We start from the raw sequence: 27,932 nt of genomic DNA, 5'->3' as shown, positions 1-27,932 counted from the left end.
CTTGAAAATTCGAGAAACTGGCAGTAAAGGTCACTGCTGATGTTATATTTTAGAGGATTTTACATCAGTAATGCTAGAAAACAAAAGTAGAAAAATATGTCTGAAAAGTGAAGAAATCTACAGGCAGCTAAAGTCCTTCAGGCACTGGTAGGCTTTGCTGAGACGATTAACTCGGGCACTGAGGTAATTCCTAATTTTAGCGGCTTCACTGTCCTCTTGAAGTAAAGTGTTTAATTTTTCCCTTTCTTGCAAAAGATGCAACATTGAGGTCTGCAAGTTGTCTCCGAAGTCATGAAGGACAGCAGACAGGATGATCAGAGGAATCTGATTGGAGAGGCGTTTACTTGCTCCCTGCAAGGAGGAAAAAAAAAAAAAGTTACAAGATTTGTCTCCCAAAAAGAGAGAAAAAAAGGGGGGGGGGTATAGGTAATCTAATAAGTGACAGCACGTTTTAAAATGTTATATTGAGTTTATCGAGTTACTGTTCAAGAAGTGAGTGCTTCTAGGAACTAAAAAATGTTTCCTGTTAGTCTCTTTCATGCCTAAAAATCTAAAAGTTAAAATTTATGGGAATATCAGCTGTTCCCTTTTTTTTTTCTTTTTTTTTTTTTTTTTCCTGTTAACTAAAGCCAAGGTATTTCATTCCCTACTTAGCCCTATCAGCTATCATTTCTAAGATTTATGCTAGGACATACCCACGAATAAAACTTGTCAACAATTTCTGATATCAAACGTGGTCTCTGAACACCGCCAATCTGTTATGGTACTGGAAATTAAATTGCTCTTCTTTTGTCCCCCCCAAAAGGTAGCAAACTTCTATATTTAGATGGGGTTTCAATGTGATTGTCCTTTTGCGTATGACAGGTTTGGAGTAAACTTTAGCCTTAAGGGAAAGAGTCTTCAGCAACAGTGAGACTGGGCTGCAAGTACATCACATCTATTGTAAAAAAAACTATAAGAATTTTCTACATAACCTGAACAACTCTCTGGCCTGGTTTATCTATGCAAAAGGAAACAGATTGTACTAGAAGAGATTGTGAGGCCCTTTCCATAGAGATGTCCTCAAGGCATGGGGGGCTTAGCTGGTGCTCTTGGGTGATGGGAGGTGCAAAACCTCTCGGACGCTGGGAGGGAACTGAGCCCAGCCCTCCTGTTGGCAGGGGAGCACGTAAGGGTGACTGGCTGGCCACAAATGACAGATCTGCCTTTCTTTTTGTGGCACATGGCTTGAAAACACCAGCAAGAAGACCAGGCAGAGGCACATTTGATTTGGAGGCCTTAAAGGGTTTAGGGCACCATCTCCAGAAAAGTCTAAGGTTTTTCTGGCTTCAGCTATCTTTGGAGCTCAGCAGCTGCAAATCTTTGATTTACAAGGGTAGGATCATGCTTATGTTGCAAAATACTGAAGAATAGGTATTTAGTTTCTCTTACTAGTTTGCAGAGATCTAGTAATAAGGAGCAGTTCAGCTGAGTCAGCAAGAAACTTACTGAGCCTATGTATCCTCCAGGCACCACTGACTATTGCTTGGGGGTGTAGATGCTTTAAAAACGTGTGCTTTTCTGCAGCAGAGCTCTACCCAGAACTCTGGCAGACCTGCCATAGGTGACATGGGTTCACGCTTGCCCTCTGCGAAGGCCATAGACACTTAAGAGCTTTCACCTCATTTCATCTCATATATTTGGCCCCTCATAAGTTGCACGGAGATGTGATGCCCTGGCACCCATTGGTTATCGTTGAAAAGGCTGCTTAGAGCATTTACAAAAATGTACAACTCAAGACTTTGTGGTATAGCAGAGGGTATTGTGGGGCTGGAGGGAAGAAGCTTATGCAATTCTGCCTTTATCTCTTGCTCCATTAAAACTGATGGCTTTCTCTCCCTCTCAGTATGAAAATCTGGAAGAGTAGCCTGAACGTTTAATTGCAGGAATTTGTCAAAACCTTGCTACTGAAATTTGAGGTGAACCACTGCCTAAGTTACTGCATTATTAATATTTAATTGGTGCTTTCCGAGGGAGTTGTATGAAACAGAGACCAAAATCACCTTCTGATACTATGCGTTCTCTTTGCTCTCTTGCTCTGAAATGTTCCTTTATTAAAGCATCCCATTTGTCTTCACCTAACTTCTGCTGAGCTATCTGCAATGTGTTGTATTCACCTGATCTCTATATAGAGCCAAATTAATTTTAACCAAACATCTGATTACCACTCCTCCTGCCCCATGAGTTAGTACCCGACTGGAAGCCACAGCATCCACTTTCTGGAGGTAGCAGATTGCATGATCAAAGCTCCTTTACTGGAGTACGGGGCTTGCCATCATCTGAGCATCAATAACTTTTCATTACAGGGCTAAGGGCTCTTCCCCATCTTCTCTCCCCTAAACCAGGTAAGTAACAGTCCTTCCATCCCCCCAGCACTTGTCCCCATAGGAAAAGCCAGCCAGAGAGCATTGCTGTGCTGGCTTGTAGGCTGTAAACTCACAGTAAAATAGGCCTTCGTGTGAGAAATCATTTCCTGGACGAAGATGGCATTCTGATTTGAAACAGATCCAAAACTGATCTCCTTCCCACTGTCTTTGCTGAGTACTTCTGCCTTGGTAGAGTTTAAATCATCCAAGTAAATGTTATCCTGGCAGTATACGATTCTCTCCATTTTAAACTGGTTCCGGATGTGATTTTCAGCATTCATTGCTTGTATATCTCTAATGACATCAATTCTGGTCTAGGAAAAAAAAAAAAAGAGTTCGGAGATGCTTAGCAGTGTTCTTGGGGCAAGGTGAGGAGGATGTGGTATTCCACACCTCACTGCAACACTGGCTAATCCCAGGCTGGCTCTTGGTGCATGCAGTAATGCTCTAGCTGCAGGTTCCTCTGCCACTGCAGAAAGAGCAGGAGCAGGTAGCATTTGGTCCCTCCATTAAACAGGAGTGGGTTCAGTCATACCCTGGTGCTTGGACCCTGAGGGAAAATCCCAAGATTGGTGGGAACAAGCAGCAAATGCCAGAAATTAGTTCAGCCTGCCCTCTTTTCTTTGCATGCCTTTTGGATGCTTTTGCATGCATTTCAATTGCTTCTCCCTCTTGCAGTAAGCCGTGATAGCAGGCACTGAAGTGAAATCCATTTCCCCTCCCACTGTTCTCAAAAACTGCTGTTTCCTATCTGTTGTCAGCAAACCAACCTTGTCTACCTCCTTGCCATCTGGCATCTTAATTAAAATAATCTGATGCTTTCTGGCCTTTTTGGTGCTTCCACCCAGAAGCCTGCAGGGGCAACAAATTCCCCTCAGTCATCCTTAAGGTCTCCTAAAATGCTACCTTAGCATCCCTGCATCAGAATAAAGTCTTTTTTTTTTTTTTTCTCAGTCTACCAAAACCTCCTCCTTCATTTCTCTGATTGTGCTGTGCCTAAAAATTCACCCAAAACACCTCTGTGCTTGGCTGTAATAGCTTATTTGCTTGCTGTCTGGTTTACCTGGGACTTCGGTAGGATTTGGTCATGCAAGTCATATAGCAAACCACCTGTTTCACTCACATTTGCCTTTGAGTTTCCCTTTAAGCATTGTGCCATGTGAGTGGGCTCTGCTTTCTGGCTGGCCTGCAATGCTTCTCACCTCTTCCTCAAAGCTCTTTCACAGAAAAGGTCTTCGAGGACATCAATGTCATTTAACTCCACCCCAAAACCTTTTGTGCCTCCAAACTGTGAACAGGAGTATACTGGCTTTCATGGTTAAATGATTTTTGGCTTGTCTGCCACTGCTCCTTTTTGTCAAAGGTGAGGAGCCTGCCCTGGCTAACACTCTGGCTTGCCTTTCAGAAAGCGAAAAGCACCCCTCAGTGCTCAGAGACTACCCACATGCTTAGAAATCATTGCAGGATTTAAAACTGAAATTAATGATAGACTTTTCAAGGCAGCCACACCAAGTTTTCTTTGCACAGTGTTGTGTGCATCAAGAATGTGACCAGAATGGATGCATGTTTTAGATCTTGTCAAAGTTGTACAGAAAGGCAAAATGCACTTTCATTAGTGTCATTACAAACGTGCTCATTTTCAATTTCTAACTTACTCTATACAAATCATAGACTGTCATGAAATTGCATGGTTGCATAAAGGTAAAACAATGGGATAGGTACCGTAAGCATGGCTGTATTTACAAATTACATTCTATTTTGCTCTTGAATTATCACAGAATCACAGAATCATCTAGGTTGGAAGAGACCTCCAAGATCACCAAGTCCAACCTCTGACCTAACACTAACAAGTTCTCCGCTAAACCATATCACTAAGCTCTACATCTAAATGTCTTTTAAAGACCTCCGGGGATGGTGACTTAACCACTTCCCTGGGCAGCCCATTCCAATGCCTAACAACCTTTTCGGTAAAGAAGTTCTTCCTAATATCCAACCTAAACCTCCCCTGGCGCAACTTTAGCCCATTCCTCCTTGTCCTGTCACCAGGCATGTGGGAGAATAAACCAACCCCCCACCTCAGGTTATAGCTAGTTCCTCACCTGAGCAGCTCTATTTAAATTTTGAAAATTAGCAAAATGCTTGTTAGTGAGCTCCAGAAATTTCTCTTCAACCAGTCCTAAGGGAAGAACAGACAGACAAAATAAAGTCAGGTAAGCAAATAAGTTTTTAAAGCTATTGTCAATACGAAGCTTGGGAAAACTGCTAGCTTTCTGCAGTATGCCCTTATAACTAATACAGACAAATGGGAATTTAGATTTCTAGGTTGAAGAGCATGAGCCATTAAAGACCTCCTGTAACCACTTAGCTTGTCAGAAATTGAATATTGCTGAGATTTCTTTGATAAAGCAATTTATGTACTTGCAGCTGTGTTTGACCAGGTGGGCCATCACTTGGCCATGTAAGCACATCCCAGAGTGGCCTCCCCAGGGAAGCACTGAGTGTGGCACAGGTGCCAAAGCTGCCTTCTAAGGCAAACATGGGAACTGTGACATACTTTTTCCTTTGGTGTTTTTTACTGGATATGTTAATCCCTTTCCCCCACTCCCAGCAGTCACTGTTTAATTTATATAACATGCAAAGAACTGGCAAAGAAGCTGGGATCTTGGTTTGGGTTTGTGCATGCCACTCCCTGCACCTGGAAATACCAACCAGCTTGGCTGGCACCAGGTACTTCCACTGCACCACTTCATTACAGTGTTATCTATTATAGTTAACTAACTCCCCATTCCCAGCCACTGGGAAGTGTGTTAACAAATTCTGAAGAGCATGTGCAGAGATTTGAGGTCTCAGCTCTAGACAAGGAGCAATCCCACAGATTGAATGAGATTCATTTCAGCTTATCCTGGAAAAAAAGTTATCAGGCACACCAGCGTCACCCATGTGATGGCCTCATGTGGCCTGTAAGACATACGGATCACGTTGTTCAGTATCACAATAGCTGGCTCCTCTAGGTCTAGGATTTGCTCTTTTATAATGTCCTCAAATGTCCTGTAGTTGATAAAGCCTGGAAACTCCCGTCCACGGTACTGGTCTTCATATTTCCATATTTTACTGGGTATGCTTTTTTGAACTGTAATATAAGGATAACATTGCTTTACTACTAAGTCACTGCATAAATTTCTGATTAAAGAAATTCTCTTAAATTTCTTAAAGAAAGTCTCTTTCTTGTCTTTGAAAATGCTCTTGTGAATAACAACTACTGAGCCCATCTTTCAAGCAACATGGTTACTGCAGAATGGAGCTGGCTCTCAGTGCTCAGTGAATGAGCCATCTCACCCACTGGATCAAGCATCCAGCAGACAGAAAGCAATTCAGAAGTGAGAGGGCTCAGAAATACTTGTTCTTCCTGGAACTGCTACCCTCACAATATTGGCCAGTACCAGTCACTGCTGAGTTCAAAACCAAACCACAACAAAAAAGACCAAAATTACAAAACGTGAATAATAACAACAACAATAGCAACAAAACCAATTCATTACATAGTATAAATATTATTATTGTTGGTTTTGGTTCAGAGAATCAGCACCCAATTCTCTGCCAGGGTCCACAGTCTTGCTTTTATTGCTCTGCTGAGAAAAGAGAGGCTCAGACATCTCTGTAAAGACAGCAGTTTACACAAGCTGGGTCTCTGTTCCTAAGAATCAAAGCATAACTTGCCTGGCATAACAGCAGATAAATGCTCCTAGCTTCTCTCAAATAAGGTATAAATGATGGTTTCCTATACTTACCCTTGGCAGCATTTTCCATGAGAATTAGTCCCCATGTTTGAAATTCTTTGCGGAGTTTTGCAAAAAGTCTGTTTTCATTTCCAAGCAAGTGTTCCTCTCCACGTATCACCCGAGAGACATCTTGATTAAATAGTTTGATCAACTGTAATGAATTAAAAAACAAAACAAAAACAAAAAAACAAAACAAAAACAATTTACTAAAGTTTCATTTCTTCAGAGTAACTTATATTTGTTAAGTAAATCTGCTATTGTGATGATGAGATAGGATTCATTGAATTCCTTCCTTACAATTTTTATGCTCTTAGATCTTTTTTTTTTAATTATTATTATTATTATTTTTTCCCTGTGAATTCTTAGAACTGTTTACTAAATTGTAATGGACCAGCCTTTGAAGGCCGTTGAGCCTGAGTAAGCCTCTCTGCTGGCCAACCAAAAGCTTATTGCAACAGATGAGCTCCCTGAGAGGAGACAGTCAGATGGACTTGCAAACCATATTGATATCAGGAAGGCATTTATTCTTACAAGTGCTGTAAACAATGGAAACTCTTCAGAGAGTTTCAGGGAGCTGGGCAGACAAGAGTGTAGATTTTCTTTCTCTGAGATGCTTGATTTTGACCAATCAAACAATTTGTTGTTGAGTTCTTTTATCACATAATGAGAGGAAAAAAATTGCGAGGTAGGAACATGAAGTCCTGTAGTCCAAAATTTTTGCAGGTATGATGTATTCCTGCCAGAGGTCTGCCTAGGTAACTCTCAAAACCTTGCAGTGACAGATCCAAGAAGCTCCCTCGTCCATCCTGTTGCTTTGCTATCTTTAAAAAGGTCTGCTCTACTCTGTAACTAAATCAATATTGATACTTACATCTGTGAGGAAAGCCAGCTTTTCTGTTTCTATTGTGGGTGTGCCTCGTCTGTACTTTTGTAGTTCCTGCACTGATTTTTGCAGCACCTCACGTATTTGGTTCTCGATGGAAGGCAAAGTTTTCTGGAGGGTAGACAGGAAAGAAGGACTCTTAGGTAGGCTGAACACATCTGGTTTGGGAAGGAAAACAAAATAGCTGCAGGAGTGACCTAGGCCTGTACATGACCTTTGCTGCTCTCGAGAGTCAAAGAGTTCCATGTCACCTGCATCCCAAGAGTAACGGTGGGATAGCACCACAGTGCAAATGTGGCCTTATATATCTCAGGGGCTACCTGAAATACCAGGGTGGACCTCACTGCACAGGAGCTGCAGTCTAGGTTTCACATACAGTGAGCCAAAAAGTGTCTCCTGGCAGCTTGTGATGGGAATGTGCTGATCCTTCTGTTCCTGACAAATACGTGGTTGGACATGTCTGTTTGATTGCTTTTTTAATGTAAGTTTACATAAATACAGAATTTTTTCCTCCTTCAGGGCTGAGTTTAGATGATTCCTGTATTTTAGCATTTCCCTTCATGGAGCAACTTATATTATTTTGGATATATTTCTATAAAATAATAAAATAATATATTAGTTTACTAGTATCATAAAATAATTAGATCTTAATTGAGGTTTTGAAGACATTTTCACTCGATAGAAATACTAGATTTCACTAGATAAAATTACTGTGTTTTAGAAAGCTGATAGTGACTTGTTGCTCAACCTATCAACACTTCACAGACAAAAAAAAGTATCATGACTGCCATTTAAAAGGCAGGGGTTATAATACACAAACAGATGAAATGAGTTGCCTATTGCCATTCCTTTGGTTAAAGGCAAATCTGAGGACACACCATGGTTTTCCTTGCCTCTAACTCTCATCTCAATTTGCTCTCAGATTGCCATATTGAAGGACAGTTAAGTCTTATCTATGCATATAAGGAAAGGGGGAAGGGTTGGACGTATTTTTAGATAGTAACTGGTACACATAGCTTAGTATGACACCTCTGTTACTTACAATAATATGTGCCACAAGTTCATTTGTGAGCTTCATTGCCAGATGAGGAATAGTAGCCTTGTTTTGATCCAGAAGAATGCTGCAAAAAAAGGGGGAAAAGGAGGTTTGGGACAGAGCCTGTTTACAGGGTAAGGAGGCAGCACTGATGTTCTGCTGCATGCACTGAGTAAAAAAAAAAAAAAGAAGCCCTCAGGGGGGTGCCAGGTCAGATGCAGCAGCAGCCAAGGGCTCTGTGGACTCCACATCTTTTCTGCAAGACTTGCTTGACAGCCACTGCAGCTAGTGGAGCCAAAGGAGACAGAGAACAATTTAAAAATGTCCATTTCTAACAACAGATTATTGTACTGCTGTTACTTCTTCATGTGGGAAGTATGCTGGTTCAAAACCCTTTTTACCTGTTATTCTTCATGTAATGGTTGATTTGCTGCTGAGTCGTTTTCTGGGGAAACATCAGCACAAGCATTATCTTTTATCATACTGAATTTCGTGGTGTTTTCCAGTGAACAGAAATACTTCAGTGCTTAACTGGTTGTGCTCAGATGCTTAACTTGACTTCTTTGGGACTATTCTGATCTCATGAGGCTAATTGCACTTAGAATCATAGAGTCATCTGGGTTAGAATAGACCTTCAAGATCATCAAGTCTGACCATCAAGCTGTCTACTGAGTCCCATCACCAAACCATGCTCCTTAGTGCCACATCCGCACGTTTCTTAAACATCTCCAGGATGGGGGCTTCTACACTTCCCTGGGCAGCCAACCTCTCTGTGAAGATATTCTTTCTGATATCCAACCTAAACATCCCCTGGTGCAATTTGAGGTCATTTCCTCGCGTCCTTTCACTTGTCACCTGGGAAAAGTTCACAAAGTACACAGCCTCCTTGCTGCGACCTCTCTTCAGTAGTTGTAGAGAGCAATGAGGTCTCCCCTCAGCCTCCTCTTCTCACGACTAACCAACTCCAGTTCCCTCTACCTCTTCTCGTAACAATTGCATTCTCATCCCTTCACCAGCTTTGTTGCCCTTCTCTGGTTGTGTACCAGCATCTCAATGTCCTTCCTGTAGTGAGGCGCCCCAAAATGAACACAGTACTCGAGGTGCGGCCTCACCAGAACCAAGTACAAGGGGACAATCACCTCCCTGGTCCTGCTGGCCATGCTATTTTTGGTACAGGCCAGGATGCTGTTGGCCTTCTTGGCCACATGAGCACACTGCTGGCTCATATTCAGCCGGCTGTTGACCAACACCCCCAGGTCCTTTACTGCTTGGCAACTTCCCAGCCAAACTTCCTCTCATGAAGTCAGAGTCAAGGAGAGTTACAAATCAAACTTGCAACAAAAATATATTTTAAAAGAGTATTTGCCTTGTAAAATTATTCTGGCTTACTAGAAAGCAATACTACATGGACAATGAGAAATAGTGAGTATAATTCATTTCTGGTTTTAACTCTAATTTAAATTTCAACATGTCAACAGGAGGCTTTGAAGTGACTTTAATATGCTTTGGGTTAGGTCCTTTATATGAGAAGTACCTGAAGTATTTATGAGTCTTGAAGAATTGTCTCTCCTGCTGGATGGCAGAAGCCAAGGCCAGTTTGTTGTGGATGTCCCGTTGCCCACGACACTTCACAATCATGTAGCCTTTTCTAAGGGGGATGACCTCATTTTGTACTATGCTAATGATGGACTCTTCAGTTCCTATGTCCACCAGATCAGGTTTTGTGAGGATCCCTGTGAAGTTACCCAAAGAGAAAGTTAGTCAGGTGCAAAAGTTGATAGTGGAAGAGGTGCAGTAGGACATCTAGCTGTCATAGTGGAAACGTTCCCTGCAGCATTTTACAAAGCAGCTGCTCTTTGTTTCATTTTCTCTTCTAGAAAGCTCTCAGCTCCTGGACCTTGCACTGTAAAACTTGCTCTATAGTAGGGTTCCAACCACGCCTATTGCCTTGCAAACCTTTTTAACAGGGAGCAGCAAGGTTTCTTGCAAGTACCTCTGAGATTGTCAATTTCCAATTATTCACAGTGGGAATGCCAGTAAGACTCTAAACTGAGGTATTTTTAGAACTACTACAGCTTTGTAAACAGTTTATTTAGGTATTATTTGTTTATTTATTTATTTCCCTTCTAGTAGCTTTGAACTAGAACTTTGCAGTTCTGGTGTGCAGTACAGAACATTTGACCTTCATGGAAGTAAAAGATTCATACTTGCAGCTTAAAAAAATATCTTACCAAGTGTCCTTTCTCCCTTAGGGTCCACCTCTTGAGCCATTTTCAGTGCTTCTGTTGTTGCAATATCCACATTACATGGCACCACTACCAAATTGATTGTCTCTTTGCTGCTAATAATTTTTTTAATTAGCGTTTTGATCTGAAATGTAATGCAGTAGTAATGAAGTTCAGTGAAATCAAATGCTTGCATGTAGGATATGAGCATTTCTAGCAATACAAGCCACCTCACTGTCTGATGACACGAAATGTCACATACACTGAGGATGCTATTAAATACTAAAGGATAACATGGAAATGTGTCAAGAGAAGAATGCAGCCTGTTTTCCTACGTAAAGATAAATCAAAACATCTAATGTGAATGAGAGCAGATTATTGTTAGACCTGTCCTGAAAAAAATATGTAAATTGGGGAAAATTTAACCCCTCATACTATGTAAAATTTAAACTCATACATATCATCTTTCATTAAGGAAGTACTAATGATATTTCATAAATAATCTCACGTAAGAAAAATGAGTTGTGATGCCTAGTTACACACTTATAGAATGAAAGGAAGTCATTATGCTGACATGAAATTTGTATCTCTGAAAGGAGAGAAAATATCTTTGGCTTATCTTTCTGTGGATGATTTGTGAAAAACCATCTCTCATGACATCTAGTTTGTATCGTTTCTATGTTTCAATGCCAAAGCAAATGAGTTTCTCAGAGTTTGTGTTGTATTTTAAAAGGCACACACAGCTCTATTGAGCTTATACTGAAGCAATTTAACTCTTTATTCTGAGTTTTGGTAAAGGTGTCTCTCTTCTCTAATCCCCATTCATCCCAATTTCTGACATGATGAAGTGCTATAGCACAGACATATAAGTGCTATATGTCTGAAGCATGCAGGCAGCTGGGTACAATGGGGCAGTGTCACATCAAACCTGCCGCTTTCTTCTGAATACAGTAGAAAGGTTACTGTCTAATTGTAAAATGAAATTACACTTTCCCAGAGAAAGAAGACCAGACTATTCAACCACGTCTCACTTTTAATGTCGATATGTCTAGTTTAATTTGTTCTACTTTTATTCCAAATTCCTGTGTAAAGGTATTTTAGGAGAAACAACATAGTCAGCTCCTGCACAACACCCTCACAGCTGACCCCGTCTCCTGGAGTTTTATTTGTGTTCCCCAGCATTTCCTCAAAAAGCCGCCAGGGGAAGTATAGAGATATCCTCCACGTTAATGCATATTCTTTATACTTCAGAAAGGGTCTCTTCGGATCTGGTAGGCAATGAGAACAATGAGCACGAGTACCCTTCTGATGTGTGCTGTAAGCAAGGGATGACAGTACACCAAGCCAGTAAGAGGGCTGATCTGCCTTCTTGCTCTGGAATAACATAGGAGAACTCAGACACATTCACCAAGTATTTCCCCAGCACTGGGAAGACACAACCCTCTTGGGATGCATCTATCCTCCAGCCTGCAGTCTAGCCCAGGGGCACAGAGGCAGCGCTGTGTTCAGAGACTGCCTGCCTGGGTCTGTGTGGCTGGGATGTTCTGTGCTGCCCTGGCAGGCACCTGGGGTGGATCCTGGTCATCGCTGTTCATATTAGCACCGCTTTCCTGAAAACCAGGCCTGGCTGCTTGCTAGCATAGCTATCATTCTAGTTCAGAAGCCCAGCACAATTATTGCAATGTCCTGCAGCAGAGACCTGCATGTAAGGTAGGTTACAAAAGTGAGTCTTTCCTTAGGTTGGCATAAGAGACTGAATTTTACCTGTTCCCCAATGTCTTGTGGCTGATTCCTCATGGCCACTCTGGCAATTCCAGGAAGATCAATTAGTGTCAGGTCTGGGACATCCGGGGAATAGATTTCTAGGGAAATTAGTTCTCCACTAATGTTGCGCTTTGTACCAGCCACAACATCCTGGGCTGCAAGGAGAAAAGAGCAAAGCAATGAATACAGGCTTCAAATGATGCATCGAAGTGAAGATGAAGTGAGAATATAATGGCTTCAGAAAGTATGTACTACCACCTAGGCAACTAGTTATTTTAGGCATGATTTTTTTTTTTTTCAGATGCAGCCATGAATGTAAATCTATTTCTGCAAAGATCCAAGGAAATTATTATGGACTATGTGGAGTCCTTTTGGAATGGGAACTGCAGTATTTCACAGAGCGTATGCTTGTGGACTGCAACATATGAAGACAAAATACACATAAATAATCAATAACAAAAGCGATAGGATAAGGTATTATTCAGTTGCAGAAATTATTCCTCAACATGAAGATACTTTGTAGACATTAATCCTTGGTTGCCTTAAAAGATCAATAGGTATTATTCTATATTCTTCACACGTTGATAGTGAGGTTGAGAGGCTAGTCATTTTGTCCCAGATCTTATAAGGCAATAATGGACTGTGAGCAGCACTGAGGAGCAGGGAGACACTGTGACCATTCTCATTAAAGATTTTCAGCTCTGTAATTAGCTTGTTCAAATCATACCACTTTACCTTGCAGTTTTTGAAGGACATATTGAATATCTCCAAATAACATATTGAAAAACTAATGAAACATTGCAGTGAATAACAACATTGTGGAGCTGTCCTATTCAAGGAAATACGAACAATCTCACTTTCACACTTAGGGCAAGTGCTTACTACCCTTTAGGTAAGGAAAGTGTATTTCACAGGAAATACAATAAAAGTAAAGATGTGACATGGGAAGGGCAGCACCTGAGGCTGTAGTCACACTAACTGATGGAAGCTCTGTATGCCCTCCACTCTGTCATCTTTTAACTTTCTTCAAAATCATTGGATTTCCAGCCACAGACACCACAAGCATTCCTCAAGTTTTTGAGGTGATAACACAAACCATTTAGGGCTTCTCATGTTTCAAACTTGACAGACACACTCCCCAAACTGGGCAAATGGCAGCTATCTGAGGACATGGCCTGAGCTTTTATCAGATACCATGGATCATCTTCATCACTGAAGCAATAAGTAGCACAACTTTCTTGACCTATATTGCACTACCTCACCTTTTTCTGCTTTGAATTCAGCTCTTAGCAGCTATGATCCCTGTGTTAGTCCACAGACTTCAGCTCAGCCTAGGAAACAGGGAGCAAGGATTCAAAGGAGATTGAACAAGTCAGATCAGGGCAATATGCTACAACTCACCATTACTTATTGCATTCTCCACCTCTGATGCATGCTGCAGCTCTATACTGATATTGCGGTAAGAAATTTTCCCTTTCCATTCCTGTGAAGTGGGTATTTTTTTCAGTTTAAGTTCCAGGGGACATCGAGTAACGATACCTACAGTGATGCCAAAGACAGAGGTAAAGCCGTTAGCAGTTGTCATACATGAGAGACAGAAAGTGTGTGTGCACAGCATTGCCTAATATTTCAGAGAGATGTACCGAAAAGTTTCAAGGGACATGGCCAAAGGACACTCATCTAACTTCCTGCTTGGTGTCACCAGCACTATGTGATGTCAAACATGGCTTGACCAGCCAAGTCTTGCCTTGCAAACTACAAGGATGGAGATTTGTTCCTCTTTGCATGACCTGTTTCGACGCTGCACCTACATCTTATGAAATAAAACCTTTTCCTCAAGTCCACCCTGAAAGCCTAGATGTGCTCAGGTATTGCCAGCCAACACAGGACTCGCAGAACCCATGTGTGTGTATATACATGCACGTAGATGCATACACACATATGAAGCTGGAAAGTGAATCTTCCTGAGCTGCAAATGAACTCTTCCAATTATCTTCTCTGATATACATATGCTAATAAGCAAAGATCTTTGTAAGAAAAAGATCTTTTCTGTAAGAAAATCTTGGTCCAACAAACAAACACACAAACTAACAAAAAACAGAGGCAAATTTCAAAACTAGTCACTCTTTGCTGGAAAATACACATGGTTAGCTGATGCTGCTGCCTTTCAGCCTGTCTACAATTTCAGGCAAGTATCATAGAATGGCTTGGGCTGGAAGGGACCACAAAGATCATCTGGTTCCAAATCCCCTGCCATAGGCAGGGATGCCACCCACTAGATCAGGTTGCCCAGGGTCTCGTCCAGTCTTGAACACCTCCAGGGATGGGGCATCCACAACCTCTCTGGGGAACTTGCTCCAGTGTCTCACCACCTTCTGAGTGAAGAATTTCCTCCTAATCTCTACTTTAAATTTCCCCTCTTTTAGTGTAAAACCTTCCCCCCTTGTCCTATCATTATCTTCCCAAGTAAAGAGTCCTTCTCCATCCTTTTTATAAGACCCCTTTAAGTACTGAAAAGCTGCAATGAGGTCCCCCCAGAGCCTTCTCTTCTTTAGGCTGAACATCCCCAGCTCTCCCGGCCTTTCTTCATAGGAGAGGTGCTCCAGATCCTTGATCATCTTTGTGGCCTTCCTCTAACAGATCTACATCCTTCTTGTGCTGCGGGCTCCCGACCTGGACACAAATATGCTACACTACATGCTTTTTATTCCTGCTTCCTTGACCACCCAAACCATGCAACCTGTTTGGGTAACACTACAGTGCCCCACCTTCACATCCATTTCTTCAACCGGAAACCAGAGCTGAGAAAGCCCCTAGAGTCTCATCATTCAGATATAGCCTCAGTCATGGTGTTATCTACTCCCAGATACTAGGAAAAAACACCACCAACAAAAAACCTTTCACCTCATCAGAGTGAAATTCAGGTGAGACCCTGAGAAGGTGATTTCTTACCGTTGCCCCTAGGAAGAGAAACACCAGACAGGGCTTCTAGGATGGAGCTTTTCCCAGAGCTCTGGTCTCCAATCACTGCAATTGCAGGCAATGACAGGTCTTTTTCTATTCCAAGTGCTCTCAGGCTGTCAATGAGATCAATGCAAGGCCGGATCTTTTCCTCATACTGATTGTACAAGGTGTGTTCTGCTGCCTGCTGGAGTTAAACTTACAATGATCTTATGAATTTTCTATAATTTTAAAATAAACTATTTCCACAAAACAAAACAAATAAAACCCCAACATCCTTCTTGGCACCTTTTCCAGTTCATCATTCTCTAGTAGACCTTATGTATTAGCTTCTGGCTGTACTTTGTATCGCCATGCATCCTTGCACCTCCATGCTATAAATGGATGTCTGTAAATATAGCTAAATCAGTTGAGGTTGGCTCAGTGACTGAAATAACCTTGGTAAAAATAACAAATTTTGTAAGCAGTCCTGAAAGGTGAAAAGTGAAAGGAGATCTCAACATTAAATGTGCTTTTTTTTTTTTTTTTTTTTTTTTTTTAAATAACTGACATTTTCTTCCACCCATCTACAGATGTATTGAAGGATATGTATGCAAATACAGACTGGTCACAGTAATAAAACAATTTAGTACAGAGAAGATTATCAAATCTTTGTTTTGAAGTTTGGAGGTTTAGTTGTTGAGCAAACACCAAATCATTCTGCTATGGTGTTCTTAGTAGGTGGCTAAAATCTCATGATATCTCTTCTCTTTTTGCCTCATTTCAGGTGAAGATAAGGAATGAATTAGTGATTTATTTTAAATGAATTATTATTATTATTATTACTGTTATTATTATTATTAATTACTAACTGCAAAGTATTATACACATGCTCTTCATTTTCATGAAACCACACTGAGTAATTTCCAACCTTTTACCCAGCTGGTCCACCAGCTGGTTAAAGATGTCTATTTAAGAGTATAAAGATCATCCTGGTGCCTTCTCTCAATTCCTCTCACCATATTCCAGCTGGCCATCTCCAGAAATGCAATTTTGAGAATATCAGTATTTTACAGACCCTAACGGGCCACCACCATTACTTTTTTTATAAGAAAGCCACCTCTGAAAATATCTGTCAGATGTAATCAGAAAGCAGATTTTTCTTTCAAGATAAGAAAGGGGGTACACGTCCCTAGCTGCAGGAATTAAAAATTAAAATTGTTAACCCTTCCCCATTATCTTCATTACAGTGTTTGCTGACTAGTAAATCCCAGCCATTCTCAAGGAACCCCATTAATTTAAAAAAAAAAAAAAAAGACTTAAAAAAATCTTTTCCAGTGTTATATATACAACAGATTATTTTTAAGATTTCTTTATATTTCTGTTGAAGGTTGCAGAGCCTCAAATAAAGAGTATCTCAGATTTCAGGATTCCCATTTAACGCTTGCTAATTGTTCCTAATGAAACAGATGTATCTCACACATTAAATTGGCTGCTATGACTCTGCCATGCTTTTTACCACACCTGCACTATATATGCCTTCCGATTAATAGTAGGCACACACCTTCCCAGCTACACAAATGAGTGGTTGGCCTTGATCCCCGAAGTTCTCCACTGCTTAGGCCTAACAAGTGCCTGAAGAAACAAAAGAATTCATTTGGAGCACAAAGTGGAGCACAGGGGCGAGCATGAGAAGATCTGTGCTGTTCCCTGCTGCTTGCCTTACCATGTCCTGTTCTCCTTCGTGCAGCTTCATGGACACCTTCTGCTCCTGTTGAGACTCTCTGGTGGTCTGCTCTGTCACAGGAAAATCTATTTGATCATCCAAATCTGGTGGCAGCGGCACTGCAGAAGCTTCTGTACATACTGGTAAGGAAAGTGATTGAAAACCATCTTTCATCAGGACAGGACTGCGTCTTTTGGCCACTGCTTTGAACTTGGGACTTCTGTTGTACATGTTCCACTGGTCTTCTGGCTTGCTACGTGGCTTGTCTGTGTTACGCTGAGTAGTGATTCTTATCAGCTCCAACCACTCTTCTGTACAGCTTCTAAAATCAAGCATGGGGCATTGAGTGACTCCAACTTGCAACGGAAACCACAGCACAGAAAATCAAAGCACGGCTTTTACCTACTGGTTCAAACCCGTAGCAGAGATTAAGTGGCAGAATTCTTTTCAAATCAGTAAAATTGATCTCCAGAGTTGAAACACTTCTCCCTACCTCACTTAGGCCATTTTTCTTTCTTTCTTTCTTTCTTTTTTTTTTTTTTTAAAAAAAAAAAGAAGCTGTTACAGGGTAAACAAGAATATTATTATTATTTGTTTTTTTGGGGGGAGGAGGTGGTGGTTTCACACTTATGGCTAGCTAAACTCCACAACATCCTCTCTCAATCTCCCTCCTCAAGAAAACAGGGGGGAGAAAATACAATGGAAAAAAACTCATGGGTTGAAACAAGGACAGGGAGATCACTCACCAACTACTGTCATGGGCAAAACAGACTCAGCATAGGGAGATCAGTATAACTTACTGCCTATCACTATCAGACTAGAGCAGTGAGAAACTAAAAGCAAACCAAAAACACCTTCCATCCGTCCACCCTCTTTTACACCCTCCCCCCAGGCAGTGCAGGGGAACAGGGAATGGTGGCTGGGGTCAGTCCCTGATGCTTCGTCTCTGCCGACTGGGAACAGTCTACTATTGACTGAAGAAACTGGGAGCATATTCTCATATTCCAGGGAAAATGAATGCCAGGGATGAGGCATATTCCAGGGAAAGTGATTTCCAGAGAGAATGATTTAAAGAAACAAACAGAACAAACAAACAAAAAAGCATTATTTTTTTTTAAACTATTTTTTTTAACCTCCCTGTCTTTCCCAAAATTTGCTTATACTAAACACTTGGGAAAATGATGAATTTTTGAAATTATGAATGATAAAAACCACATTTTTTTTTCTTGAAATAACTCCTGTTCTTTGATGTTTTTAGTTGAATTAAGCATACAGGTTTTGTCTTTTCAGCAGATGTCAAAACAGGAAGATTAGACACAACATAAGCTATTTTTCCAATGCATAAAAGAAGTTTAAAAACAAACAAATTACTTCCTTAATTGCTATTCAGTCTCTTTTTAATAAAGCAGTACATTTTAAAATATTTCTGTCTCCTTTAATCAACATACAAAATAAATGTCTATGAGGAAAAAGCTTGATTTTTTTTTATCAACTATAAAAGACAACAGAACTACTTTCATTTCCATATAGGTATTCATTTCTCAGTTTCCCCACCTTTTTCCACACTTTCCCTTTCACTCTCGTTTCACTATGAACTTGATCTATTAATGAATTTTAAGATTTTTTTCCTTGAATGATGACTCAGAGCCTTATCTGCAACCAACATTCCCCATTCACAGGTATGAGAAACACTCCGTAGCCAATAACTTAGGCTCAGGCGAGGATCTCAGTGAAGTAGTAATTTATTCGCGATTGCAATGGTGGGCGTCCCACAAGCAGGAGCGCGCCTACTGGTTCCAAAACACAATTTATACACTTTTTGATGACAGGACCCTCCCCTGTTTCCCCACTGAGTGGGTAATCCAGGTTCACAGACAATGCATGGCCTTCAGTTGCTGGCCTGTTAAATTTCAAATTTCTTTTGACTTTTTTTTTACTGTTTTAAGTGGTAATGTTTCTTCACTTATCTGACTTGACTTAACACCGTGATTTTCACCTAATTTTTCTAAGGAGTCTGGTTGTCTGCATTTTACAAGGTCGCATGCTAAGTTTTCTTATCACTGCAAGCATATCTCAATACCCCATTCCTTACCTTTAAACAATGTAACTCTGCAAAACCAACATTTTTATTCCCACACAGGCAACCAGATTCTTTTGTGTTTATCTATTGCCATGGAAAATAAAGTACTGATGATAATGTTTCTGACAGTAATCCCTTCTAGTGCCCCTCTTTCTCATTCTCCACCCTCCTTTCAATTCAGTGGAATTAATGCATTCTACACGTTTTGGTTTTAACATAAATATTACCCAGGAACAATTGTCCATCACTTTTACATTATTATTTATATTCATTGTGCTGAGTTGAGAGCTGTTCTTGTACTACTATTAGCATGTGGCCTCACAGACATGGATGTAGTTCCTTCAGACAGTGGCTATGCAGCAAGCTTTATAGTGACTAGGATGAGATGCAGAAGCGGTGAAGTGAGACCACCAGGAAACAAAAGAAAAAGAAGGCTCCTGGAAGATAAACTTGTGGCACCTGGGAATACTAGGGACTCTGAAAACACAATGACAACTTTTAAATGTTTTAGTGCAAGGGCTGTTTCTGACCACGTACATAAGAGAGCCAGGAGCTAAACAGCTACAATGGTTAAAGCACCCTTCTGAAGCTGACCAGAGTCAATAGGCAAAACCTGGCACCTGAAGGACACATACTGACTGCACAAGTCAAACAACACCCTGTTGACACCAAAACTGCCATGACATTGGTACGATACTGGTTTCCTCAAACTTAAAGCGTTTGCCTGCCTTTGTGCCAGCAAGGTCCTCCTGCACCATAGGAAGCTCTTCTGGGCAGGATGACCCAGTGAGGGCGGCACAAATTGCCAGCCTGGAGACGAGTTGCTTCACTTTCCTCTGACAGTCCTGGCTTTACATCTCCAGAAGAAGTCACAAAACCCATCACTGAATCCAAAATGCAAACCGTGGTGCTGAGCCTGCAACCTCCCTCCTCTCTTCTGAGCAAAATTTATCCAGTTTGTGTCCCGCCAGAGGAGCGCACAGACTTCTGCCTGACCACAGGATAGCTGTGCAATCTGCACAGCCCTTTGGGTTGTGTGTTTTTTAATTCTGTCTGTCTTCTCAGAAAAAAAGAAAACAATGAAATGCTCACAATGCTATACACACAAACTGCTGGCTAGACCGTGCTACTGAGCACTGCCTCCCCACATTACATATTTTAAGGAGTATATTCCAATTTAAATGCCATCTTTCAGTTGTCTTCTTTTAAAGAGAGTTAAGCCAAACCGAGTATTTTTTGTTTTAACCTGTGCTTTGTATAATATGACTATAGGTTGGCAGAACTACTAATTTCTTTAATTTTTCCCCACCCTAGAAAACAACAAATTCCTCTCCCCACAACCTAATTTTTAACCACACTTACTTTAGATTCTTATGCAGCCTTCTCACCAACTATTAAAGCAATAAAGACAACAATTAAAAATCACGTGGTTATTTTTAAAAGAATGTAAAGTTGTACCTCACAGTGTCTGTCTGGCAGCAAGGAGAAACAGTAACTGTTCTCAATTGCTTTGGGTGCTTTTCTATGTACAGGCTCCACCTACACACTGTGACAAGAATTGGGAGAAACGAAACTGGCGCTCCCTCCTGACAGCTTTGGAAATAGGAACGTGATGTCTTTTTCCTTTTTATACCAGAGCCGACTTTCTTCCTGGTGCTTTGTAGAGGCCAGAAACGAAACTCCCTCCTCATCCTGTGCCTTTCCCCTGCAGCGGGACCAAAATGTGCAAAATGGGGTGCTGGCAAGCAACAGCCCCTTGCCTCCCCCCAAAAGGCTGGCTCATCAAAGCGGCCACTCTGCACCTCTGTTGCTCACCAACAATATTGCTTGGCTCCTCTGCCATTTGCCCACTGGTCCCACTGCAGGGGAAAACAGGGAGTTTTGTTTCTGGTCTCTGCAAAAGATCAGGAAGAGAGTTGGCTGGTGTGTGAGGAAAAGGATCAGGGGAGGAATTTGTTGTTGTGAGGAAAAAATCAAAGAAATTGATTTCTTGCTGCTACCCAGCACCCCAATTTGTACAAACGGCAGGAGGGCTGTGTGTGTGTGTGCGCTTTTGGCACCTCCATGCCAGCCCCTCCAGCCCGGCCAGGCTGGCAGGGCTGAGCCACTGCTGCCCTGGGCTGCTGCCAGGCACTTCTCAGGGCTGTGCACCACTGCAGGGCAAGTGAAGTCTCCAGTGCTTCTGCACTGTTTCTCAGAGTTACTGGGTCAGGATGCTCCCTCTTCTGATGTCTTCACTCTCCTGCCCCCATTTTTGGTGTTTTACGGGTTCTGAGCTGATAGGCAAAATCAGCTTTCTCTGCTATTTCTCACTACCTCCGTTTCTGACTGCTGTCTTTATCAGCCACTCTCGATTCCATTTTTTTATTTTTTTTTTAGTGATTCTCAAACTGCCCTATTCTCCCCTGCAGGCTAGACTGACCAGAAATGGCACTGTTGCACTTTCAGAGCCAGCCAATCTTCCTCCCTCCCTGTCCCTCCCTCCCTGTCCCACCTGCTGGTCACCACCATCAGGGCTGCGGCCGGTCCTGGCCTCCTTCTGGCACTGGTCATCATGCCCTTAGGTATGTAGGAGACAGACCTGCAAGGGAATGGGCTCCCACATGCACCAACTGGCTTATTAATTTTGAGCATTGCCAATGGGGTTGTCTTGGTTAAAGGGTTTTGTTCAATCCTCTGTGTGTTTCAGAGAGGAGCTCTGAGCAGCACCAGAAGGATTCTGCAGCTTGCTTTGCAGGTACATGCCAGGGTTCTCCTTTCTCCCATTGTAGAGATTTAGGTTCTCCTATTTTCTTCTGAATCAGCGTAATAACATCTTTAACCCACTGGAAAACCCACTGGGAAATAATGCATTGAAAACAGGTTTCATGTTTATGTAATGACTTATACCAGCATGTCCCACTGGCAGTACAATTCTACGGATTAAGACAACACAATAAAGGATGTATAAAAATAGATTAAACTGAATTTCATTCAAATCTCAGCTGTACAGAGTATGTTTGGAAATAATTTTGATGAAGAGAAAAATGGGACATACTGTAAAAGTATGCACTGATCCTTGCTGAATCACACAATGTTTAAGCCTGTGAGCAGCAGCTGTAGGGAAAGCCAGTGAAGAGAGCAGCTATGTCACTGTACCTCCTAAATAAGAGCCATTTGCTGGCAAATCATCTTGCTGTGTTGCCCACCGTGGGCGACTTAGTGTCCCATCCAAGCAGGAGGCTGTTAACAGAGGGTAGAGCTGCTGGTCTAGGCACATGTCCTGGAAGAGAAAGGGCAGACATTTCTGTAACCTTGTTTTGAGAGAGGAGATGGCCCCACTTCATTATGCCACAATGCCCAGGAGAGACTAGAGGGTGAAGCACATTATCTCTGCTTCTCCAGGTTTCTCCTACCCTCTGCTGAGCAGAGTGAGGAAGCCTCCATTTCCTCAATTTTACTGCATCCCTAAGGCAGGTAGATCCAGCCCTGGCAGCTGAGGGAGGTGTTGCTTCCCTGCTGAGGTGCTCTGTAAGAAAAATGTGGAAAAGGAGCACTCACACTTTGAGTGGGCCACATTTTGGTCCACGTAACAGGAAGCAACAGGGAATTTTTCCTTCACTTCTTTGACAAAGTTCCTCCGGTTATTCAGTAAGCGCGGTGTTCCAGAGCAAGGTTATTTGGCATTGAAGAAGTAGAAGATATTACCCCATGGCAGATTTGACCTATCTAGGGAGGTGAATGAGAGAAGATAACCTGGCCGTGCATTGAAATCATCAACAGCTGGAGACCCCTCAGAGTAGAAGAGAACCTGGCTTTTCCAGCAATTGCATGGACTGGAAATGGACAAAAGCTCAATGCTAAAAGCCTTGCTTGTATTGCTTTTCCTAGAGACGATAAGAATTCATTTTTTCGGCCTTTCACCTCAAGTTTCTTGCAGTAATGTGGCTTGTGGAGGCAGCACTGTTTTGTATAAGGGTGCATTTTACTTCATCTCCATTACATGCTTTTGAAGCAAATTTCAGGGTTGTCCCCAGCTATTGCATTTTGCCTCATGTCACAGAGGAGACTTGGAGCATCCTTTCTGGATTGCTTTGGAGCAAGAGAAAGCCAGCAGATGTGCTCCGAGATTGTACCTCATATACCACAGCCACTTGCAGGTATATGGTCCTTGAGAGCAAACGATCGTCTGAAGCAACCTCCTCCTCCTTCCCATGGACTGTGCAAAGAGTATTTTGACCCACAGACCTGCCCCTGTTGGTGCATGCCAAGGGAGGCAGGCATGGCCTAGGTGAGCTGGAGAACCATGATGAAAAACGGATGGGCTCTGTGGTCGCAGGGACAGGAGAACCCAGGTCCACCCGAGCAGGACCATCAGCTGTGCCAGCCCTTGGGTGACTCTGCTCCCCAGCCCTGCCTGTCAGACTGAGTTATCTGCTGTAAAGCTGGCATGCCTGGCTGTAACATACTTGTACGTTCCTATATGTGATAACAAAGAACGCTGTGTTTTAAGTGAAGTGGGTTAAAAACCTGATCCTCCATGGCAGGAGAAAGCAGTCTTAACAATAAATACTAGATTCCTTGGTGTTTGATACTGGCCAACTGCAAGCTAATTACCGCTGGTGCCTTCAATAGCAAAGGAAAGACTTGTGAGGAGTCACGCGGCTTTAAACGGGAAGAGAATGCCTACTTCCTATTCCTTCTGCATGAGGCTTTGCATTGAACACGTCAGCTACAGAAACAAGTTCAGCAAGAAGTTATTTCCTGTTCTGGCTTTAACTTGCTGAGTAAACGCCCCTGTAGATGCACTGAGTACTGGCAGTGGGGATCCTGTCTCTAGGCCAGGATTTAATGGCTGGTTGCAGAAGTTGCTTTTTAACAGATAATGAATATCCAATGAAATAAGGTCCCCTGGGTCGCAGATGCCAGGGCAGTGAGCATCTGTGGGAGATCAGCCACAGATGCTGAACCCAGAGAGACGATGGGGCTCTGGCTGGGAAGCTGGTATATTTATACGAGTAAAAGTCAAAGCATCCCAATGTTTGCAGAGCTCTTCTGTGAGCGAGGGCGGTTTCTTGAAAGGCACTGAACAAAGCCATGGTTTGTTTCCCAAGAAGACTGCACAGAGCACAAATGAAGGCTGTAAGGTTCGCTCTGAGAGAGACCGCTGTGTGCCATCACGTCTGAATGTAGGGAAACAACTTAACTCAGCAGGCCAGGGTGTTATTCTAGGAACAAGGAGACTTTATTTAGGATTGTGCAGAAGAATTCTCTTCTGAACCAGGGCTTGGGTTTGCAGCCCCAGGAGGCTCTGATTTTAGGGCTCGCTCTGCACTTTTTCTTTCTCTGCTCTCTTTAACTTCTCAGACATTTCTCTGACTACATTTCCATTTCTTTGACTACAGTTGAAAGACAAAGTGAGGGAGTTTGCTTTTTGCCTTGCAGCATCACTAAGATGCTGCCGCTATTGGAGGAAAGCCCTGTAATTTGTGTGCAGGGGTGTAAGAGTGAGCCTGGATCCTGGCTCCCCTGATAGGCAGTGGCGCTTTTATGCAAAGCAGAGCTCTGGGCAAGTATTGGCCACATCATTTCGGGAGCAGCCTCCTCTCTCCTCCCTGTGCTTCTCTGTCTCATGCTCACTGGAGCTCATTTTCCCCAACATTGCTTCCAGATTGCTTCTTAGAAAAAACCCTGAGGCAATCAAGTCATTCTTCACACAAATGTAGGGTAGATGAGTCAGCACACCAAGCCATAGGGGTTGCAAGGGACGTCTGGAGATCACTGAGTCCAACCCCTCTGCTAAAAGCACGTTCCCTACAGTAGGTTGAGCAGGAAAGTGTCCAGGCTGGTCTTGAATATCTCCAGAGAAGGAGACTGCAACCTCTCTGAGCAGCATGTTCCAGTGCTCTGTCACCCTCACCGTGAAGAAGTTCTTACAACATGTTTGTGTGGAACTTCCTGTGATCCAGTTTTTGGCCATTGCCCCTTGTGCTGGCGCTGCACACCACTGAAAAGAGCCTGGCCCCATCCATTTGCCTCCTGCACTTTAGATATTTATAAATGTTGATCAGATCACATCTGTCTTCTCTTCTCCAGGCTGAACAGACCCAGGTCTCTCAGACTTTCCTCAGAGGGAAGATGCTCCAGGCCCCGTATCATCTTTGTGGCTCTCCGCTGGACTCTTCCCAGGACATCTCTATCTTTTTTGAACTGGGAAGCCCAGAACTGGACACAGTACTCCAGGTGAGGCCTGACCAAGGCAGAGTAGAGGGGGAGGATCACCTCCATTGACCTGCTGGCCACACTCCTTTTCATTCAGCCCAGGATCCCATTGGCCTTCTTGGCCACCAGGGCACACTGCTGGCTCATGGACAACCTGTTGTCCACCCAGGTCCTTCTCAGAGCTGCTTTCTAGCAGGTCAGCCCCCAACCTGTACTGATACATGCAGTTACTCCTCCCCAGGTGCAGGACTCTACATTTGCTCTTGTTGAACCTCATCAGGTTCCTCTCTGCCCAACTCTCCAGCCTGTCCAGGCCTTGCTGAAGCTGTAGTTGCATGCAAAGCCCTGTAAGCCCATTTGCTGTTTCTATATGATTCACACACTTAAAAATACTGGGAAACCTGTGACCATGCTGGTGATCCTTGCAGAACAAACATAAGAACTTGGACAGAAATGGTTGCAGATCACCCCACCCATGCTGTGCATTTGGGGGAGGAGTGAGGAGAAGTCTAGACTGCTAATAAATCATGCTGGTGTTGGGATATTACAGTGAGTTGTCAGCACATGGAGTCATTCACCAGGGGTGGGGTAGAATATGACATCCATGCTGATGGCTTCATCCTCCTCTCATTTTTTGCTTTTCCTCCCTCTCTGCCTCCTACTTAGGGTCATCTCTGTGCTCACTAGCACATATTTACACCTTTCTCTTTCTTCATTGGTATGTAGCTCCAGGTTACATCTGAATTTACAATATACGGTACCATTTACACATATGAAATAGCATTTCCTTGTTCTCTTTACTTCACCTACAGCCAGCTATGTCCAGCTCCAGCTCTGAAAGTTTTTGTGTTATTTTTTAACTGACCATTAGTGGGTTGGGGTTTCCAGTGCCAAGCCCGTATCCATCTCTTACCATCCTGCACCTGCACTCCTTGATGTCACAGTCCATTTCTTTGCTTCTCGAGTCCTCTGCTGTTTGTATTTCTCTACACTGCATTGCTGTTTTGGAGTTGCAGATATCATATTCTACTGTTTGTTACTGCTTTTTGTATAAAACCATGATTGTACCATGCAAAAATAAACAAGATTAAAACAAAGTAGATATAGATACCCAGTCAATTACAGAAACTGTTGTCATAGCTTAACCAAATAGTCTACAGGCAGACCATGGAAATTTCAGATAGAACAGATCTGACAAACCCCAGTGCTGAGGCCTCACAAATGCAGCATAAAGTTTACAGCCTGTGGGTATTAATGACAATACCAACTAAAAAGCTATGTGATTACAGCATGTTGGAGTATCCTTCATCTTCTGTGTTTGTGGGGAGCAAAAGAAATTTGTGTTAGCCTGCTGTTGTTTAACCCACGAGACACAGCTGAACAGCATTTGACTTCCCCCTCCCATACACACACACACAGTGGGATGGGGGAGTAAATTGAAAAGTGCAAGAAATTACGGATTGAGATAAGGATAGTTTAATAAGGAAAAATAAGGAAAGAAAAGGAGAAAAAAAAAGGCAAAAAGAATAAGCAAAGGAAGTAGCAATTGATGCACAATGCAATTGCTCACCACTGGCTAAATGATGTCCAGCCAGTCCCCAAGTGATGGCAGCCCCCCAGCCAACTCCCCCCGGTTTCATTGCTGAGCCTGATGCCATGTGGTGTGGGACATGCCCTTGGCCAGTTTGGGCCAGCTGTCCTGGCTGTGTCCCCCCCCCAGTTCCTGGTGCATTCCCTGCCTCCTTGCTGGCAAGGCAGTGCGAGAAGTTGAAGTGTCCTTGGCTCCGTGCAAGAACCTCTCAGCGACAGCACGGGTGTGTTATTAGCATTATTCTCATTCCAAATACACAGAACAGCACCTTACCAGCTACTAGGAAGAAAATTAACTCTCTCCCAGCCAAAACCAGGACATAGCCTTAGACCCTCTCCTCCAGAAACACATGCTTTGCTATGCCAGAACAGCTGCAGTCTCATTGTATTTGTGTTATGAAACTACACTTTCACTCTCCAAAAGCATCATATACTTTTACAACTACAACAATACCAATAAAGCAATGGTCAGTTTCCAGCAATATCTTATTCAAGCCTTCCCATATGCTCTGCTACGCAGCATTGTTTGAGCTCAGCAAAACAACACACATGGAGATGTTTAATTTCACCTACTTGCAGTAACACCCCAAGCTCCAGGCTGTACCTAAGAACGCTATCTTTGCAGACACATTTCTATTTTAGCACCACGCCTAGATTCCTTTGCAATTCCTCTGACCTGTTGCCCCCTCTAGCACCCAAGGCTTTTAGCTGCACATTTGTGTTGGCAAGGCACACAGCAACAGGGAGCACAGCTAAGGAACACATTCCTGTTTGCTACCTCTGCTTTTTGTTAAAAATCCAATTATTTGCCAGTAACCTGGAAAAAAAAATACTTACTGTGCTCATCAGCAAGCAACAAAAAACATTTAAAGAGCTGTGTGAAAAAAAGCAATAAATCTTAGGACAAACAAAAATACCTCAGCAAATAGCTCCATCTTGCCCATACTATTTCCTGCAGCAGATGGTAATCAGGGCTAAAATTTGTACCAGCTGGGGCAGCAGTGCTTCTGGATGTTTACAGGATTTTTCGGATGGAGTTATAGTAGGGTTGGTATCTTTCTTTCTTTCCTTCTTTCTTTCATGACAAAGAAGAGTTATAGGCATAAAAAGAGAACAAGAGAAAGGGACTAAAAGTAAGATCGACAAGCAATTAAAACTAGGAAGGATTACTTATTGTTAGAACAATGCTTACCAAAAATTCCAAAAATTATCAAGAGGAGCGCCTGTTATTTGCTTTGGTTTTGGGAGCCATGCATCTCAAGGGCTGATTAAGGCTTCAGCAAACTGTTGAGCTATTGACAGG

At 42.5% G+C, this 27,932-nt stretch overlaps 1 protein-coding gene across 3 annotated transcripts; it reads right to left on the bottom strand.

The window, feature by feature from the left end:
- Positions 1–4: 4 nt before the first annotated feature.
- LOC121056791 (interferon-induced GTP-binding protein Mx) lies at positions 5–27,562 on the bottom strand. Of its 3 annotated transcripts, none has more exons than XM_040530112.1 (14): positions 27,547–27,562; positions 16,759–17,080; positions 15,045–15,240; positions 13,494–13,631; positions 12,093–12,247; positions 10,335–10,473; positions 9,638–9,836; positions 8,110–8,188; positions 7,056–7,178; positions 6,194–6,335; positions 5,377–5,535; positions 4,505–4,581; positions 2,480–2,719; positions 5–351 (listed from the first exon to the last, which is right to left on the bottom strand). In XM_040530112.1, the coding sequence occupies exons 2-14, from the start codon at positions 16,987–16,989 to the stop codon at positions 118–120; spliced, it is 2,112 nt and encodes a 703-aa protein (XP_040386046.1). In that variant the 5' UTR covers positions 16,990–17,080; positions 27,547–27,562; the 3' UTR covers positions 5–117. The 3 variants fall into 3 exon arrangements, with proteins under 3 accessions (XP_040386046.1, XP_040386029.1, XP_040386036.1); XM_040530095.1 differs by lacking the exon at positions 27,547–27,562 and adding an exon at positions 20,297–20,380; XM_040530102.1 differs by lacking the exon at positions 27,547–27,562 and adding an exon at positions 20,201–20,322.
- Positions 27,563–27,932: the final 370 nt, after the last annotated feature.

This window comes from Cygnus olor, chromosome 1 (genome assembly GCF_009769625.2).
Source record: "Cygnus olor isolate bCygOlo1 chromosome 1, bCygOlo1.pri.v2, whole genome shotgun sequence".
NCBI lineage: Eukaryota > Metazoa > Chordata > Aves > Anseriformes > Anatidae > Cygnus > Cygnus olor.
The sequence above is the reverse complement of the archived record's forward strand: the minus strand, read 5'-3'. Positions and strand labels throughout refer to the sequence as shown.